Source organism: Cydia amplana, chromosome Z (genome assembly GCF_948474715.1).
Source record: "Cydia amplana chromosome Z, ilCydAmpl1.1, whole genome shotgun sequence".
In the NCBI taxonomy this organism is placed as follows: domain Eukaryota; kingdom Metazoa; phylum Arthropoda; class Insecta; order Lepidoptera; family Tortricidae; genus Cydia; species Cydia amplana.
This window is the reverse complement of record NC_086096.1, coordinates 15,402,902-15,420,151: the sequence shown is the minus strand read 5'-3', so window position 1 is coordinate 15,420,151 and position 17,250 is coordinate 15,402,902. Positions and strand designations below refer to the sequence as shown.

Genomic DNA, 17,250 nt, shown 5'->3' with positions numbered 1-17,250 from the left:
GTGGACTCGCGTCTCGTGGCGCGGCTCACGGCTCGTCTCGTGGCTCGCGCGAGAGTCTTAATTCGCCTATAAGCGGTGGGCTCGCGGCTCGTCTCGTGGCTCGCAAGCTCGTCGAGCTAATATAATTTAAACACTAACGGCACGGCATAAGGTTTATAACCGAATGACAAGCCGAACGCGAGTGTAAACGGTGGCTCGCGGCTCGCGGCTCGTCTCGTGGCTCGCGCGAGAGTCTAAACCGAGTGAGAGTCTCGCGCGAGCCGCGAGCCGCGCCACGAGACGCGAGTGTAAGCGGTGGGCTCGCGGCTCGTCTCGTGGCTCGCAAGCTCATCGAGCTAATATAATTTAAACACTAACGGCACGGCATAAGGTTTATAAGGTGAGTGTAAGCGGTCGACTCGCGTCTCGTGGCTCACGCGAGAGTCTAAATTAGCTAGAGGCGAGCCACGAGACGCGCCGCGAGCCGAGCAGTGAGTCTAAATGGCTATACACGCTCTCCCTCCCTCCATAGGTGTGCCGCACCGCACCAAGGTGACTGTGCGGTGCGGTAGTCTGTTAGGCCTCATACGCAAGAGCGCTTTTTTAACGAGCGTTAAAATAGCGCTTGATTCCGTCCGCACTCCACACACTAAATTTGATTTATACTGGGTCAACCAAATCTTGTCAGTAAATAGGAACAAAAAAACTATACTCATCCTTTTCTTTTGGGTGCTAGTACTAGTGTTAAACAAAGATAGTATGATTCTCTCTGTCTAGGTTTGAAATCAAACAGACCTTTGACACACTATAATAAACAACGCTGTAAAGTCAAAGCTATACTTGGTCAACCAGATCTTGACAGTAGAAAAAGGCGGCAAATTTGAAAAATGTAGGCGCGAAGGGATATCGTCCCATAGAAAATTTGAATTTCGCGCCATTTTTTACTGACAAGATTTGGTTGACCAGCTATATAATGTATACTGGGTCAACAAAATCTTGTCAGTAAATGGAAACAAAAAAACTATACTCGTCCCTTTCTTTTGGGTGCTAGTACTAGTGTAGGACAAAGATAGTATGATTCTCTCTGTTGAAATCGAACAGACCTTTGACACACTATATTTATTGCGCATTAAAATTGATCACCACAACGAGTCAATTCTCGTATTTTCAGGGCTGGTAACATTATTTCGAAGGCATTTTCGTTATCGCTGCTCGTTTCACACACCAATCACACAATACAATCCAATCCAATCCAATCAGTCAGTAGGAAAACTAGGTAACGAACGCAACAGAGTTGCGGTAAAAATATATTTATTCTGCAACATTATTAGAATAGAAGTACGGATTCAATTAGTTGATATCAGTGATATTTTCTTAAAGAATTGTACAAGTACAATGTAATTAATGTCTATGTTTTGTTACATAGACGAACAGGATTTATTTCTTGGTACGTATTTATTTTTCTATTAATTCATTTGTTTTTCTGTATTTAACATTAACTTATTGGTACTGGCTAGCAGCAAAACAATCCTTATTCGATGTGTTTGGACGTAGAAGGACAACAATTATTATATTTGAGTAAATTCAATCATACTTTTATTAATGCTTTAATACAATATAAGTTATTTTAAAGCATTAATATAATTAAGTTATTTTTCACCATACTTACCAACCATACCATGTATTATGATTGGTTTTACCTGCCGAATATTTCCATACCAAATCCAATTTAGTCCAAGGGCTAATTAATGGTGCTTCAGAAATACATGAATCGCCATCTGAATAAATTAAGTATATAGCTAAGAGCTTTCTTACCGGCTAGATTTATAGGGTACATTTATGTAATATTTGCCCCATAATATTATATATAAAGATTGGTTAAACATAAAAATAATAAAACTTTATTCCAATATATAGGTAAAATACTTACAGGAACTTAAATGTTGATGCGGAGTACATGTTGACTCAACTCCCTATGGTTTATTAAGAAGGTCAATATTGAGGAGAATGCCATATAAAATGTATTGCTGGGTAGACCGTCATAGGGCAAGATCTCTCGTATTTGTATACATTTGTCGCTCAGACACAGACAGTAAGGACTTCACTGCACACAGGACGAGGAGGAGCAGGGATTTTACTTCTCCTGCTTTACCGACCTTCTGTAAGTGGAGTGTAAAACACAAGAGTTAAAAGCATCGAAAGACTTGTGGACGGTCTTCCCTTAAAACCGGTCCTCCGCATTGCCCTTATTATTAAACCATGGAGTGTTGAGGGTTTCTTAACTTGGCAGTACTTGGAAACCTTCATACACTTTTACAGTATTGGAAATGTGTCATGCTTGGATCTGCCTGCATTGATGGTGTATACCATGTGTATACAGTTGTATATAATCAGCGCGGGCCCGAGTACTCGATCAGGGTAGAGCGAGATTAAATTTTGGCGCTCCATGATCAGTAAGTATTAGGTTCCGTAGTTACCTGTCCGTTTTTTCAAGATGTTTGTTTTCACAGTATTTGCCATTTTGGCGCCCCCCTACCATTTGGCGCCTAGAGCGGCCGCTCCACTCGCTCTACCCTAGATCCGGCCCTGTATATAATATGTACTAGCATCTGTCTGATTTAGCAGGTTTAGAGTGAAGAGGTTACGCATTTAGAATGTTGAAGGGACTGTAAGATAATGTTGTTTGTTGGCAGTTGAATTATGAGGGTTCGAGTACCCCGCTGCCGCTTGTTCTCCACCAGAGTTCTGGCTATCCTACTCCTAGCGGCAGGCCTGGGTGCCTACTGCTACTACCACAGCGCATCTCCCAATACATACCGAAAACCAGGTAAATCTAGTTATAATTAGGCACCACAACTTGGTAACAGATGACTATTAGAAGTACGAGTATATTTAATATTTTCAAGGCGAGTATCTTCCCAGTAACGGAAATTTAGAGATATTTATAGATAATAAGAGTAGGAAACTGATTTCTTAATTTTGCAAAACTGTGCACTAGACAGCACACTGTTGACTGGCACCCATTGAAATTTGAGCGAAATCAGTCTTTATGTTTGAAAATGGCATCGTGAAATTCCAGTGTGGATCAGATCTGGTGAAAATAACAGAATTTCTTATAGAAATATTAAGGAAGTGAGTACATTATTTTCCTAATAATCCCAATGTAATGCGATTTACTCGAATTTGGTGTTTTTCATGGGATATTATATATTTTAGTTATAACGAAAAGTATACTTAAGGTACATGTGTGTTTTTGTTAGAAATTGTTGGTGTTGATTACTGGTTTTCACAAACGTGACTGTTCCATCAATTATCGAAACGTGTTGATATTTTTTTAAACATAATCTTATTTAATTACCGACTAAGGTATCATGGTATCATTGTGGTAATCTGGCAAATGCAAATTACGGGTAATTAATAGTCGATAACTGGGTGTCGGTAATGTTGATAACTGAGTGTTGGTTACTGGAGATTTAGTGTATGATTGGAGATTTATACCCTTTTTCCTTTTTTAGGGTTCCGTACCCAAAGGGTAAAAACGGGACCCTATTACTAAGACTCCGCTGTCCATCTGTCCGGTCGTCTATCTGTCCAGGCTGTAACTCATGAACCGTGATAGCTAGACAGTTGACATTTTCACAGATTCTGTTGCCGCTATAACAACAAATACCAAAAACAAAATAAAATAAATATTTAAGTGGGGCTCCCATACAACAAACGTTATTTTTTGCCGTTTTTGCGTGATGGTACGGAACCCTCCGTCCGCGACTCCAACGCGCACTTGGCCGGTTTTTTGGATTTTCTTCTAGCCTGTGTATAGTTAATAAAAATAATAGACCTTAGATAAGTCTCAAGAATATATCTTTTACCATACTCAATCGTATACTTTTGGCTTAATGATGACTAAATAACTCTTAATTTTATAGAGAACAGAACCCCACTATCTCCTAAAAGTGTCGATCATTGGTGCCACTACGCTAGTCATTTTAGATAACTGACGTACGTTCTACGAAGTATAGGCGAGCCACCGCATTACCGCAACCAGGAAATATCAATCTAGTCGCTACCGACGGTATTCATTTAACTCACCCGCGAGCTCAGCCGAGCAAAGAGAATTGATTGTAATAGAGAGGTAAAGGCCAAGACAAAAACGTGCCCTTCAGTTTGACAGGATTATTCCCACTAGTTACCACCAAATTGTTACCAGTGGAGTTACCGCTGGTAACAACTTGGTGGTAACTAGTGGGAATAACCCGTTTGACAACCAAAATAGATGGCGCTGTACTGCGCCATATGTTTTGCGGTCACTGAATTGTCAAACGTCAACTATTGCGTTTGACAATTCAGTCAAAATGTATATGGGGCTGTGCAGCGCCATCTCGTTTACCTGTCAAATTCGAAACCCGCAATTGTCTAAGATTTTACGCAATATATCTTTGCTATTAGTAGGTATCTGTCTCATTCGAACACGTTAGCTTGTTTGTTAAGGTGAAATCTTGAACCATTTCCCGATATCCAATTGGGCTAAACTGAAACTCAGCATACCTATATGTAACTTTCGTGACTAATAGTATTCAATGTGTAGACCTGCAGTCAGGGATACATACCTTCACAAGTTTTCCTAGGCCATAAAATCGAATAAGTAATACCTAGCTACCTTTCAGATGAATTAAATTGCCAATCAACTAAACTTTATAGCTTTTATTCAACGCTAACAGCAAAACGCAATAACTTAATTGACTCCAAAACACTGGCAGCCTTATGTTTAGGTTATATAGTTAGCGGAGTAAAGTTCTATATTTCCTTTTTTCTCGGTGTTGATACTAAGATATGAAAGCATTGATACACTTACTTACCACTCATCATCATTGTACACACCATTCATGTAGAGCAGCGGTCGGCAACACGCGGCCCGCGGGTCGCATGCGGTCCGTGAACCTGTCACTTGCGGTCCGCGAGCCTCTCTGGCTATTTTGTATGTAATATTGACAAACGACAATGTCTAGTCTAGTCATAAATATTAACAAAGTGCGGCCCGCGTCAACTTCGTTACCTACTATTTGGCCCTTGGCTGCTAAAAGATTGCCGACCGCTGATGTAGAGGATAAACTACCTAAACCCCACTTAGACGGTTCAAGCCTTGCAAGTTGCAAGGCGATTTTCGTTACATTGCGGAATTTGCTCGATCTACCGAATTCACTGTAAGTATTACTCTGTAGTTACACTTGCCCCAACAAATCAGCAATATACACCTACTAGACACATCACATATCGCTTCTATCCGACAAAGAGCAACCGGCCGCCCGTATTTCTAGCGAGGACCGATTGACTCACACAAGTCATACAAATTAAAAAGAAAACTACAGATATATATACTAATGTATTGAATATTGCATGCAAGCTCTTGATCCGTCTAAACGGGGCTTAAGTCCTCGCTACGTATGATTACCATACCAATTTTGTATGGCTGTAGAGTTATACATTCATTTAATGCAAAGGTAGTTACTTAGGTACCTATAACTAAACTAAGTGATAAAGAAAAACTGCATTTAAAGCGGAGTAGTTAACGAGAGACATCCGGGTCTTTGTTTTGCTACTAGCGATCCCGGATCAATGAATGTCGTAATTTTCTAAATCAACCCCCCTAAACTTAGGTAAATCCATGATGAAATTTAATTTCCCGAAAAAGTAGCTACATGATTTCTCCGATTATTAGCTACTCTGCTAATCGGCCAGAGGCGAATATAACAAACCCAAAATCATTGAAATCGGTCGAGCCGTCCTTGTGAGTTATAAAAATGGTGTGTTGTTTTATTTATTATTGGGGTGATACTTATTGGGCTTTTTAGTGCCGCATTGACCAAGCATTGATCTATCACTATTGTGACGGGCCTTTACTAATGCCCGTTGCATCCAGAATAATGTACCGAACCTGACTTTATTTTATAGACTATTAGCCTTCGCTCGCACCTTCGCCACGTTGAAGTACCTAGTTTAAATTCCCATTTTCAATCCATCATGACTCATGAGATTGAAATTTTAGAATGTTTATATTATAACCAAATCATTTCCATGTTTTGAAGAACATACGTAGGTACCTATACAGTTACTTTCAGGTCAGTGTTTGACACGACAGTTTTAGGTGTGCATTTTGTTTTGTAGTGGTAGTGTGAGTAATTAAACCAGTAGTCAAGTACCTGTTTGTAACAAAGAACGTAGAGCAGGGAAAATTCACACAATGACAACCGTTTTTCTTCATGTAATTGTCTCCGACATGAAATATCGCAACTAAGCCGCGCGCAGTATTATACCACAGGTATTAATTCAACCTACGAGTACCTAAACATGTCGCAACGATCGCCATCAAAATGTATTTCAAATATCAGGATTTTGTAAATAAGTATTAGGTACCTACCTATACTTATTTGTTGTTTACTTTGTTACTTCCGAATAGACAGCTAGTAGCATAACTTTCCCGTAGAACTCATATGTTTGAATAGTTATGTTACAGATAATATATATATTTTTAGTGTAACTAGTTTGTGGGCTATTAGAGTTTTTGATTGTAGAAGAGGCGTAAGATTTTAATTTTTGGTACAAGCATTTTTATCGCTGACTATACTTTTCTTTCCACAGGTAACTTATTGACAATTCTTAAAACCCCAAACACAATTATAGGTTGCGTTGTTTCATCACATAGTTCCTCTGGCCACCTCCTGTCTCCATCATCAGATCTGCTCGATAGTACCATAATGGTGCGAATCCGTTCTTTATGTTGTATCCCTGGTTGTAAAAAGTTGACTTATGGTAATCCTGTGGCTACAGAACTTATGGCGTAGGTACTAAAAAGCAATCTAATCCTACAGGTGTAAAACTAAGGAGCACACTTTTTTTATACCTACATATTATAATTATATGTACTTAAATTTCTTTCGTTTCATGCACAATCCTACATAATACTTACATTTTGATTACATATTATGAATTATTAATTTTCCTTGTAACTAAGTATTCATACGTAGGTTTTAGTGATAATCTTCTCAAAATAGCAATAGTTATAATTCGATTAGTATTGCGTCAATCATTATATTATATAGTAAAGGACGACAAGAGACGAGCAACACAGGCATAGAGAAATTATTGAATTAGGGTTAAGGCAATTAGCAAGATCACAATGCAGCGGCTTGTCACGAATGGCACCGCGCGCTCATGCAGCTTAGATACAAGCAAGACCAAGTACCTGACCTACTTACCTGAGTGATCTCTGTGTCTGTTATTCAAGTCCTTATAAATCTAATCAAATATTACATATCTATGTATAATGTTACAAAGTATACATTTACATATATATGTATAATGTTGCTAGGCAAAGTGATGGCAGGTGGACCAAAATGTTGACGGATTGGTGGCCGGACTGGCCGCTTTCGGATGAAAGAAGCGGCTGGCGTCCGTTGGCTCGTTGGGTGGATGACGTTCGAAAAATCGAGGGGCACTTTTGGATGAGACTAGCACAGGACAGGGACAAGTGGCGTACACGAATGGAGGCCTATGCTCAGCAGTAGGCGACTGAAGGCTAAAATGATGATGATGATGATGTTACAAAGTTGTGTCTCTCATGCTGAAAGAGAAAACTCGAAACAGACGTTTCCTAGAATAATGTTCATCACGCAATAGGTATAATGGCACGCGAAATGAACAAGTGTGATGCGCTAAACATCATCGGCACGCAAAAGATTTATGCGATAAATCCTTTGACATGTGCAAGTAGGTACCTACCTACATACCTAGTTACCTAAGCGAAGCACGTGGATACCACCACTTTTTTGAAACTAGAATCCTTGAATAAAGGTGGATGATTAAAAGTAGCTTTGATACAAGGTTTGATACCTCATTACTGTGAGCATTCCGTTAACGGTTTAAGCGGGCCACTCAACACACCTGCCGCAGGGGCAATATTGGAATTGGACCCTTAATTATGATGTGTGTAGAGAAGCAGGGGCAATTTTTAGATTGGGCCTGCAGCAGGGCGGCAGGGGCGCAAGACCTTCCTAGCTCCCTAGATTGTATCTACCGCCCTGCTAGGTTGTTACATGTGTAGTACGATTGGGGCAATTCCAGTCAGTTCATTGGCGACTACCGACTGCTTTGATAACACAGGAGCCATTGTCGTCGACGTGCGTTCAGCGGGACTATCACTTACACACTGAGTGGCAGGCTAGTGTGTAGAAAACAGCCTAAAATTGCTCCGACCGTCGTGCGACCGGTATTGCCCCTGCGGCAGGTGTGTGAGTGGCCCGCTTTAGTCCTACCGCATTACTGTGTGCATTTTACTCAATAACGTCCTTCGTAACTCGAATGACTCCGTTTCGTTCGCGACTATAATTTCGCTGCGCCATTTTTAACTTGTACTTATATAGGTATTTTATCTTAGTTCTGATTGTTACAGAAGCACACTTTGGTGCAGAAGACATCCTCGGCAAACTCCCGTCGCTCTCTGACCATCTACCACCCATACGTTACGAAAAGGTAAATGTCACGTTTGCTTGAATCAAAGATTCTCGCGGAAACCGTGATTTATAGTCAGAGCTTGGCGAGGGTGAGCTATTTACCTTATAATTTGACAAGTCTTACATCCTTCGATCAACACGGAAGGGATGCGGCATTCGCACTATTTCCCCTCTGCCTAGGTACAAGATCAACTGATCTAGCGCGGGTAATAAAACTAGTTGCGCTCGGATTTTTAACTAGACCGAGTCCAGACGCGCGAGTGAACACAGCAGCAGAAAAAATGCCTAATTGCTCGGTTTTCTGTTGTAAAAAGAGGTCGGGGACATCAAATTTACAAAAAGAAGGTGTTACATTTCACATGTAATATTTTTTTACATGTCATACGTTTAATTACATTTAAACACAATTATTATATTTTAGTCTCATGTAATTGCTGGATTTATCGATTTTGCTCGCCCAGTACAAATTGCGGATCGGTCGAGCGATAAATCCGACTTCTCATCTCTCAGAAAACAATAAAATTCTTTGACGAAAATGTGTTAGTGTGCGTGTTGTGACACTTGTGATTCGTCCGTACACAAAAACAGATCGAGGTGTGCAAGATTTGTCTGTGTAGGGTGTCATTTTCTATGTATTTGTGTCGTCATTACACATTGGATTTTGTACGTAAGTGTGTGAGAAGTGCGACTGTGTGCACGTTCCCCCCCGCGAAAAATGGCAGAATGATTTGAATGTCAAGATATCGCTTGGGCCTATCCCTTCCGACCTGTCGGAAGCCCGTGTTGATCGAAGCTTACATCACATTATAAGGAAAATAGCTCACCCCCGCCGAGCTCTGTTTATGGTAGACCTAGAGGGAGTGGATACAGGGCGAATCGGATTTGTTGATATTTATATTACTTATTACGGCGCCATTTAAGTGCGCTCATGTCACTGCAATATTTTAAATATCAACGGATTTTGAAGTGAAAACTTCTTTAGCGGCGCTGGGCACTTTTTGAGGTGGGAAAAAAATGATAAACTCGAGACAGCGTAAGGCGATCACGTGACCGTAAGGTTTAGATGGCCACTCATTTAGATGGCATTTAAATCAATAAAGAAAAACTCAATGACATTGCATGAAAAAGGTTCTAATCTTGTACGGGCTGAAATACGAGGATCTCACAGTTACATTCTAACTTTAATATCACTCAAATATAATTCAATAAAGCTACATCTTGATGAAATCGCAAATAAAAGTGAACTCTAGTACTGGTGAATAAAACTCAAAATATCATGACCAAATATATTTAGATGCGAGGTCTGCAAGGTAACTTTACAATTTCTATTCGAATTTTAAACAATTAACGCTACAAATTTAAGCTCACTGGCCAGCAATTTCGGAACTAAAGTTTTTCAATAGAAAGGAGGATGGGTCAATTAGACATAGTGCTGCAGACATTTTGGACTAGTCATTGAGTTTTCACTTCTGTCGGCACTCCCGGAGTGCAACCCCGTTGTTTTTTTATCTTGATCCTATTCGCCCTGTGATCCGATTCGCCTCGTTTTACCCTATATACCTACTATGTATTATGATTTTGTGCAACACTCGGCGAGTTTGTTACGGAAATAGTACAATGCATGTGTTTTAAAAAAACATGTCTAAGTATATATTTTTTAAGGTACTATTTCTTGACGGTACTTTCAATTAACAATGTAGGTAAAAGTGTCGTTATTTATAGGGAGTTAAATATCAGAATGGAAATTTTGTATAACAAATCCATTTAAAACCAAATTTTAATTCTTTATCTTAAAAAATGAAAGAAATCGTACGTAAAAACATGAGAAATGAAAGATTAATTGAACGAGAATGCATATTTTTTTGTGTAATGTGTCTACTTGATAACTTTGTCACACGTTCTTCATTTTATAAACCAATTATTAAAATACAACTTTTTAAAATTGATCTAATCTGTAAGTATTAAAAACACGATCTTAAAACATTTCGAAGGCATTAAAAGCTTAAGTATCTCTCATCTTACGTGAACCTGAATCAATGATCTATAATAATTCCTAAGGCACGATCAAAGTAGGTAAGGTAGGTACGTATACATATATTCGAAGATATTCTATACTATAAGTGTGTCTTCCGTAACGTTCCACAGGAGGCATCGGAGGCATGCCCCGTCCTGCGAGACAGCGCAGCCGACATCGACACCGTGGCCGTCTATCCGTCCTTCGAATTCCAGGTATGTCCCACTGCCCAGCACCGCCGACGGTCTATCGAGCACTGCCATTCCTTTCTGTATACGCTGGAATGCCTCCTATTCCTATTAGCCTGATTACAATGGAATTGCTCAGAGAGAGGGTATTTGAAAATTTCTTTTTATTTTCTTCGTAGTAATTCCTAATTCGGGCGGAGACTATCACGAAGTATATGACGTTACTTTAAAGAAATTACATTATGAGTGACAGTGTTGGAATTGGAATGATGGAAAAACGAATGACAGAAAGAATAACGGAAGATATTTAGGTAATGAAGTTCTTAAAATAGTTTGATATCTATGATTAATGATTATAAGTCAGTATTCATAGTGAGTGGAGCGCATCATTCCAACCCTCATTCCGTCATTGAATTGTAGATAGTTCGCAAAGATTTACAACAAAGTTTTGCGAAATGCATTTTGTAGTGTATTAAAAGAGCGTGAAATCCATGGCTGCTGCAAGGACATAATACCTATGAACTTTTTAGAATATGCTAGTCGAGATTATATGCATTAAAATATTAATTCAACTTCAAGTTATAGTCGGAATACGGATACGAATATATACGGTTTTTCAATAAGAGATACGTATACATACTTATATCTGTTCTTAAGAACTATATAATGTGTGCCGTATGTACGGTTTTTCAAAGTTATTATACCTAAGTATATCGGTAAATTTATGTGGAGAATCTACATTTCTCAAGCATGATGTGTAGGTATAGTAAGGCCATATGGAAACTCTGACATCTAGCATAGGTAAGGCTTCGCTACTTAGAATCTACAAATAAGATCCCTACTTCTCCTAATGTAAGTTGAGTAAGCGAAGAGTAGCGAAGTAGATTACTCCTACCATAAGTTGTGTATTTAGGCGAATGAAGGTTATTTACAAGGTGGTACAAATGGAAATCCACTGTAGCAAGTAGCAATGGCATAAATACGAATTGCTTGCAACAGTTGCAACTCCCAGACGTTTGAGCAGAGTAAGGGCTAGCTCAGTACTGCGGTATCAACAAATCATACCATACCCATGTCCAAGCTTGAAACTATGTATTTAAAGGGTTTGTTTACTTGTGTGACAACCTACTGGCTTTTTGCACCTCCTAAGGTGCGCGACGTGTAGGGATAAATCTGGAGTTCCATATGCCTGATATGGGACAGCGTGACGCGTTTTCGCGGGATAAGTACGGTCCTCCTGGTTCTAATAATATACTTAGAAAAGAAAGAGAAGGGTAGATCGTCCGGTTTTTCACGCGCGTTACATCTGCCATTGTTAGGGTCGGTTGTACCAAACTTCGTATTCGTATCGTTAAAGAGAACGCAATATTTTTATGTATGGAAAGTTTCATAGTAAAGCGCCGGGGCGCGCCGGCTGACGTTGATCAGTCTGTCAAATGTGGTTGGTGCAACTGGCCCTTACTAGCGTGGCACTGCCGGATACTTGATGCTAGCCTTTGTTGCAGCCGAGCTGGATGCGCACGAAAGAGTTCTGGGATAGAACCTTTGAAGAACGCTACGATAAAATACGGAACGATAGTCGGCGGCCCAAGCTAAAGGTACTTTTGGAACACAAACAGATATGATTACATGTGTTAAGCTTATAACACCAAGGAGTCGTGTCAGGGATTTATTTCGCAAGAACGTTTTGACGTACTTACAGTGGTAATGCCAATTATATACCTTATGGCAAAGCCATAGATCCACCGTGCCGTGTGTTGGCCGGCTTTAGAATAGCGCCAACCCTCACATAGGATATAGGATAAGGGTGTCGTACGAGGCGACTAAGTCTACAAACGAAGCAAGAAGGTATTTCGTTACAGGGGAGATGGTCCTCTTAGCATTGGTTTGCAATCCATCTAGTATAGGATACTCCAAAATAAAACCCGGAATGGAGTTTCCGTAAGGCGCGAGTAGGGTCCAACCTGAAATAAGCGGCAGATTCCTGCAGCCGACCTGTCTCCACACGTATTGGCTCGCCTTTCCTGTGGGATAAGACAGTGAAGCCGAGAGGGTAATGCAGGTGCTGGGCATCCCTGCGTTTCCTTAATTCCGTCCCAGGCGGTGTAATAGTATATCTCCGGTTTTACACCATAAATCGTCTGCAATAGACGCTATAAAGCCAATGATGAGATCCACCGATGGCCATATAAGAGTATTGCTGTTAATAAGTAGGTACATACATATATTTTTTAATATTTTAGGTTATTGTGGTCCCACATTCGCACAATGATCCCGGGTGGCTAAAGACCTTCGAAGAGTACTTCGAGTGGAAGACCAAGAATATCATTAACAACATCATCAAGAAACTCAACCAGTATTCTAACATGACTTTCGTGTGGTCTGAGATTACATTTCTGCACGCGTGGTGGGAGAGAGCGCATCCTGTTAAACAAAAAGTAAGGCATTATTACCTATTATAGTTCATTTTTTTTTAGCATTAGAAAAAAGGTAAACAATCTTGATGTGTCTTTTAATTGAAAAACACGTTTTAAAAATAAGTCACGGCAAATATGTAACAATTATGAATCTAATACGATCATTTATATTCTGCTTTCGTAAGTAATAGTTACTGATTTTTAAAAAGCGTTTTTCAATTAAAAGACATCAAGATCGCTTACCTTCTTTCTAATGTTAAAAAAAACGAACTATAGTGATTAGATTACTCATTTGGGTCACAGAGACGAGGTATTGGAAATTGGAAATGGGTCAATTAGTAATACACCACGTCCTCTACACATCCCCTTTTAGGGTTCCATACCCAAGGGGAAAAAACGGGACCCTATTACTAGGACTCCTCTGTCCGATTGTCTGTCACCAGGCTGTATCTCATGAACCGTGATAGCTAGTTCACAGATGATGTATTTCTGTTGCCGCTATAACAACAAAAACTAAAAAGTACGTAACCCTCTGTGGGCGAGTCCGACTCAATGGTGGTTAGGTCTATAGCGGCAACAAGATGTCGTGATTTCGCTCAACTGCATGGACTTTCTCTTAAAACCCAAACAATCTCATAAGATATGTTGATATTGGCGTAAACAATAATAATATGAAGTTTAAATCGAAATCATTTTATTAATTCACTCGACAGCGATTCATTTTATCAAAAATATGTCACAGTCTCAAGTATTTTTGCATACCTACTACGAAATCGTGATGGATCTGATTGAAGCGAACGACTGATAGTGTCTAATAGTTTTATTGTTATTTTGACAGGCTCTGAAGAAGCTGATAAAAGAGGGTCGTCTGGAGATAACCACCGGGGGCTGGGTGATGCCCGACGAAGCCTGCACACATCTGTACGCACTGGTTGACCAGTTCATCGAAGGTATACTACTTTAAACTATTTTATTATTGATAAGTAAATGCCTTTTCGAACCATTTTTTTCTAGTTTTACTTTATAAATAAACTGAAGCTTGTATAGCATTTATGACAATAACAATGTAATATTTTCAGGGCATCAGTGGGTGAAGAACAATCTAGGCGTAGTTCCTAAAACCGGATGGTCGATCGATCCTTTCGGCCACGGCCCCACCGTGCCCTACCTGCTGGACCAGAGCGGGCTCGAGGGCGCCGTCATCCAGCGGATCCATTACGCCTGGAAGCAATGGCTGGCGGAGAGGCAAATAGAGGAGTTCTACTGGATGTCAGGATGGTCCGGTAAAAAACCCTCTCTCATAGTTCACAACCAACCCTTCGACATTTATTCTATCAAAAGTACTTGTGGGCCTCATCCGTCCGTTTGTCTGAGCTTTGACTTTAGGAAGATACCCGGGGAATACTCGGAATATACCGCGAAACAGGAGGAAATCACGGACGTGAATCTTCACGTCAAGTCGAAGACCCTTTTCGAGGAATACGAGCGGATCGGGTCGCTGACGCCGCACAACGTGGTGCTCGTGCCGCTCGGCGACGACTTCCGCTACGAGTACGCCGTGGAGTTCGACGCGCAGTACACCAACTACATGAAGATGTTCAACTACATCAATAGCCGCAAAGACATGTTCAACGGTGATGTGCAATTTGGAACACCCTTAGACTATTTCAGAGCTCTAAAGAAACGACACAAGGCTATACCGACGTTAAAAGGTGACTTCTTTGTCTACTCGGATATATTTAGCGAGGGCAAACCCGCCTACTGGTCCGGGTATTACACCACGAGGCCGTACCTGAAGATCCTCGACAGGCAATTGGAACATCAACTAAGATCATCAGAAATCCTTTTCACTCTCGTCTCCAACTATATCAAGCAATCTAAAAATGCGAAATTAGTTTCATCTGAGAAGAGATTAGAAAAATCTTACGAACAACTGATAAACGCGAGAAGAAATTTAGGACTTTTCCAGCACCACGACGCAATAACGGGAACTTCTAAAGCTAACGTTATGAACAACTACGGAACGAAGTTATTTACAAGTTTGTATCACTGTATACGCCTGCAGGAAGCGGCCTTGACGGCCATTATGATCCCTGATGAGAGCTTGCACTCCCAGAGCGTGCTTCAAAGCGAAATCGAATGGGAGACGTACGGAAAACCTCTGAAAAAACTTGAGGTTTCACTTTTTGACAAAAAGAAAATTATTCTGTTTAATCCTCTCGCGGAATCGAGAACTGAGATTATCACTATCAGATCGAACACGACAAATATTAGAGTGTACGATACACGGCAAAACGAGTATGTTCTTTACCAGATCTCACCAAATATAGAAGTCGGCGCTGACGGCCGCCGCTCCATCAGTGACACTAGTTTCGACGTCCTGTTCGTGGCCACGCTGCCCGCGCTCACTGCTGTCACATACAATCTGGAAGAGCACACGAACAGATCACATCATTGCACCGTTTTCTGCAATAATTGCGATACCAACCAAAAGGCAGATTCTGATAAAATTAACAACTTTGTAACAAAACGAATGATGCAAGGCGATATACAATTGGAAAACGGTGTTATGAAACTGCTGGTTGCCAGAAATACGGGATTCTTGCGACAAATTTACAGAAAAGATTTGAATAGAAAAAATGTGGTAGAAATCCAATTCGGCGCTTATCACAGCGCACAGAGACATTCCGGGGCATACCTGTTCATGCCAGATAATGACAACCCAGAAAAGGATGTTCTAGGGCAGTACTCCAACGGGAACAGCGAGCAGGACGACAACATCTTTATCGTGTCGGGCCCAGTGTCGACTGAGATAACTACCATGTACTTGCCGTTCCTGGTCCACACCCTCAGGATTTACAACGTGGACGATCCTGCGCTCTCGCATGGGCTGTATGTGGAAAACGTGGTCAACTTCGAGAACCCTCCGAAAAACAGAGAAACCGAACTTTTTATGAGAATTCAAACTAACATACAAAACGGAGACCCACAAGAGTTTTATACGGATCAAAATGGATTCCAGTATCAGAAACGTGTTAAAGTTGATAAGCTGGGAATCGAAGCTCACTACTATCCGATAACTACGATGGCGTGGTTGCAGGACGAGGAGACCAGGCTGACGCTGGTGACGAACCACGCCCAGGGCGCGTCGGCCTTCGAGCCCGGCCGCCTGGAGGTCATGCTCGACAAGAGAACACTCTACGACGACTACCGAGGTCTGGGTGAAGGAGTCGTGGATAATAAAATTACACTGTTCCAGAATTGGCTGCTACTTGAACCGATGCCTGGGTTACAGAGGACGGTAAGAGAAGCCGGAGCGCAAGATTTCCGCCATTCCAATGAGCGTTATTTCAGTCCTAACCAAAAACCCTATACCAAAGAATCTACATATCAGTTGCCGTCACAAACGGCCGAATATTTAAGCAGGACGCTCAATTATCCAGTGAACACTTTCCTGCTGGACACAAGTGAAGTGGGAGAGGTAGAAGTGAAGTCTCATCAGACATTCGTGGAGCACTTCCCGCCCGGGGTGCACCTGGTCACCCTCAGAACTATCACGGACGACATTTTGGACCAGTTCCCGAGTTCTTCCTGCTTTATGGTATTGCACAGGCCCGGTTATAGCTGCTCTGTAGGTTCTCAACAAGAAAAAAACACCAAATTCACATCTAAAACTTCATTCACGGGCTTGCGTTTAGAAAATATTACTTCAGTAAGTTTGACTGGCTTAAAAACTTACAAATTCCTGGCTGGAATGAAAGATGTTAAGATAGATCCTATGGAAGTATTAACTTACAAGATCCGGTTTTGAAGACTGTTAGGTAAATAAAAAATAATGTTATTAATATTATGTATTGACGTGACGTGAGATAGCTTTAACAAACAAGGTTACCTAGCAAGGTACCCTTGTTTCAAGTGTAGGAGAATTTTGACTGGTCAAAAATTTTAGTAATCCTTACTTTAAAATTAGTAGTATAATAAAAGAAAAAAAACTATTTTTGACCACAGTCCATATTATGTAAACATAAATCCTTGTGGGTTGGGTATCGAAATACTACTCTTTGGTATCGACAATCGTCTTTACCCATATTAGGCAACACCGACATTATTGTATTTCGGTAGTTATAAGCCACTGCTAAAGAGAA

General features: G+C 40.6%; 1 protein-coding gene across 2 annotated transcripts; it reads left to right on the top strand.

Annotated features, from left to right (window-relative positions):
* Positions 1-1,219: 1,219 nt before the first annotated feature.
* Positions 1,220-17,046, top strand: LOC134661160 (alpha-mannosidase 2). Of its 2 annotated transcripts, none has more exons than XM_063517113.1 (8): positions 1,220-1,278; positions 2,673-2,806; positions 8,426-8,505; positions 10,632-10,715; positions 12,194-12,286; positions 12,932-13,126; positions 13,944-14,055; positions 14,185-17,046. In XM_063517113.1, the coding sequence occupies exons 2-8, from the start codon at positions 2,680-2,682 to the stop codon at positions 16,914-16,916; spliced, it is 3,423 nt and encodes a 1,140-aa protein (XP_063373183.1). In that variant the 5' UTR covers positions 1,220-1,278; positions 2,673-2,679; the 3' UTR covers positions 16,917-17,046. The 2 variants fall into 2 exon arrangements, with proteins under 2 accessions (XP_063373183.1, XP_063373182.1); XM_063517112.1 differs by lacking the exon at positions 1,220-1,278 and adding an exon at positions 1,371-1,426.
* Positions 17,047-17,250: the final 204 nt, after the last annotated feature.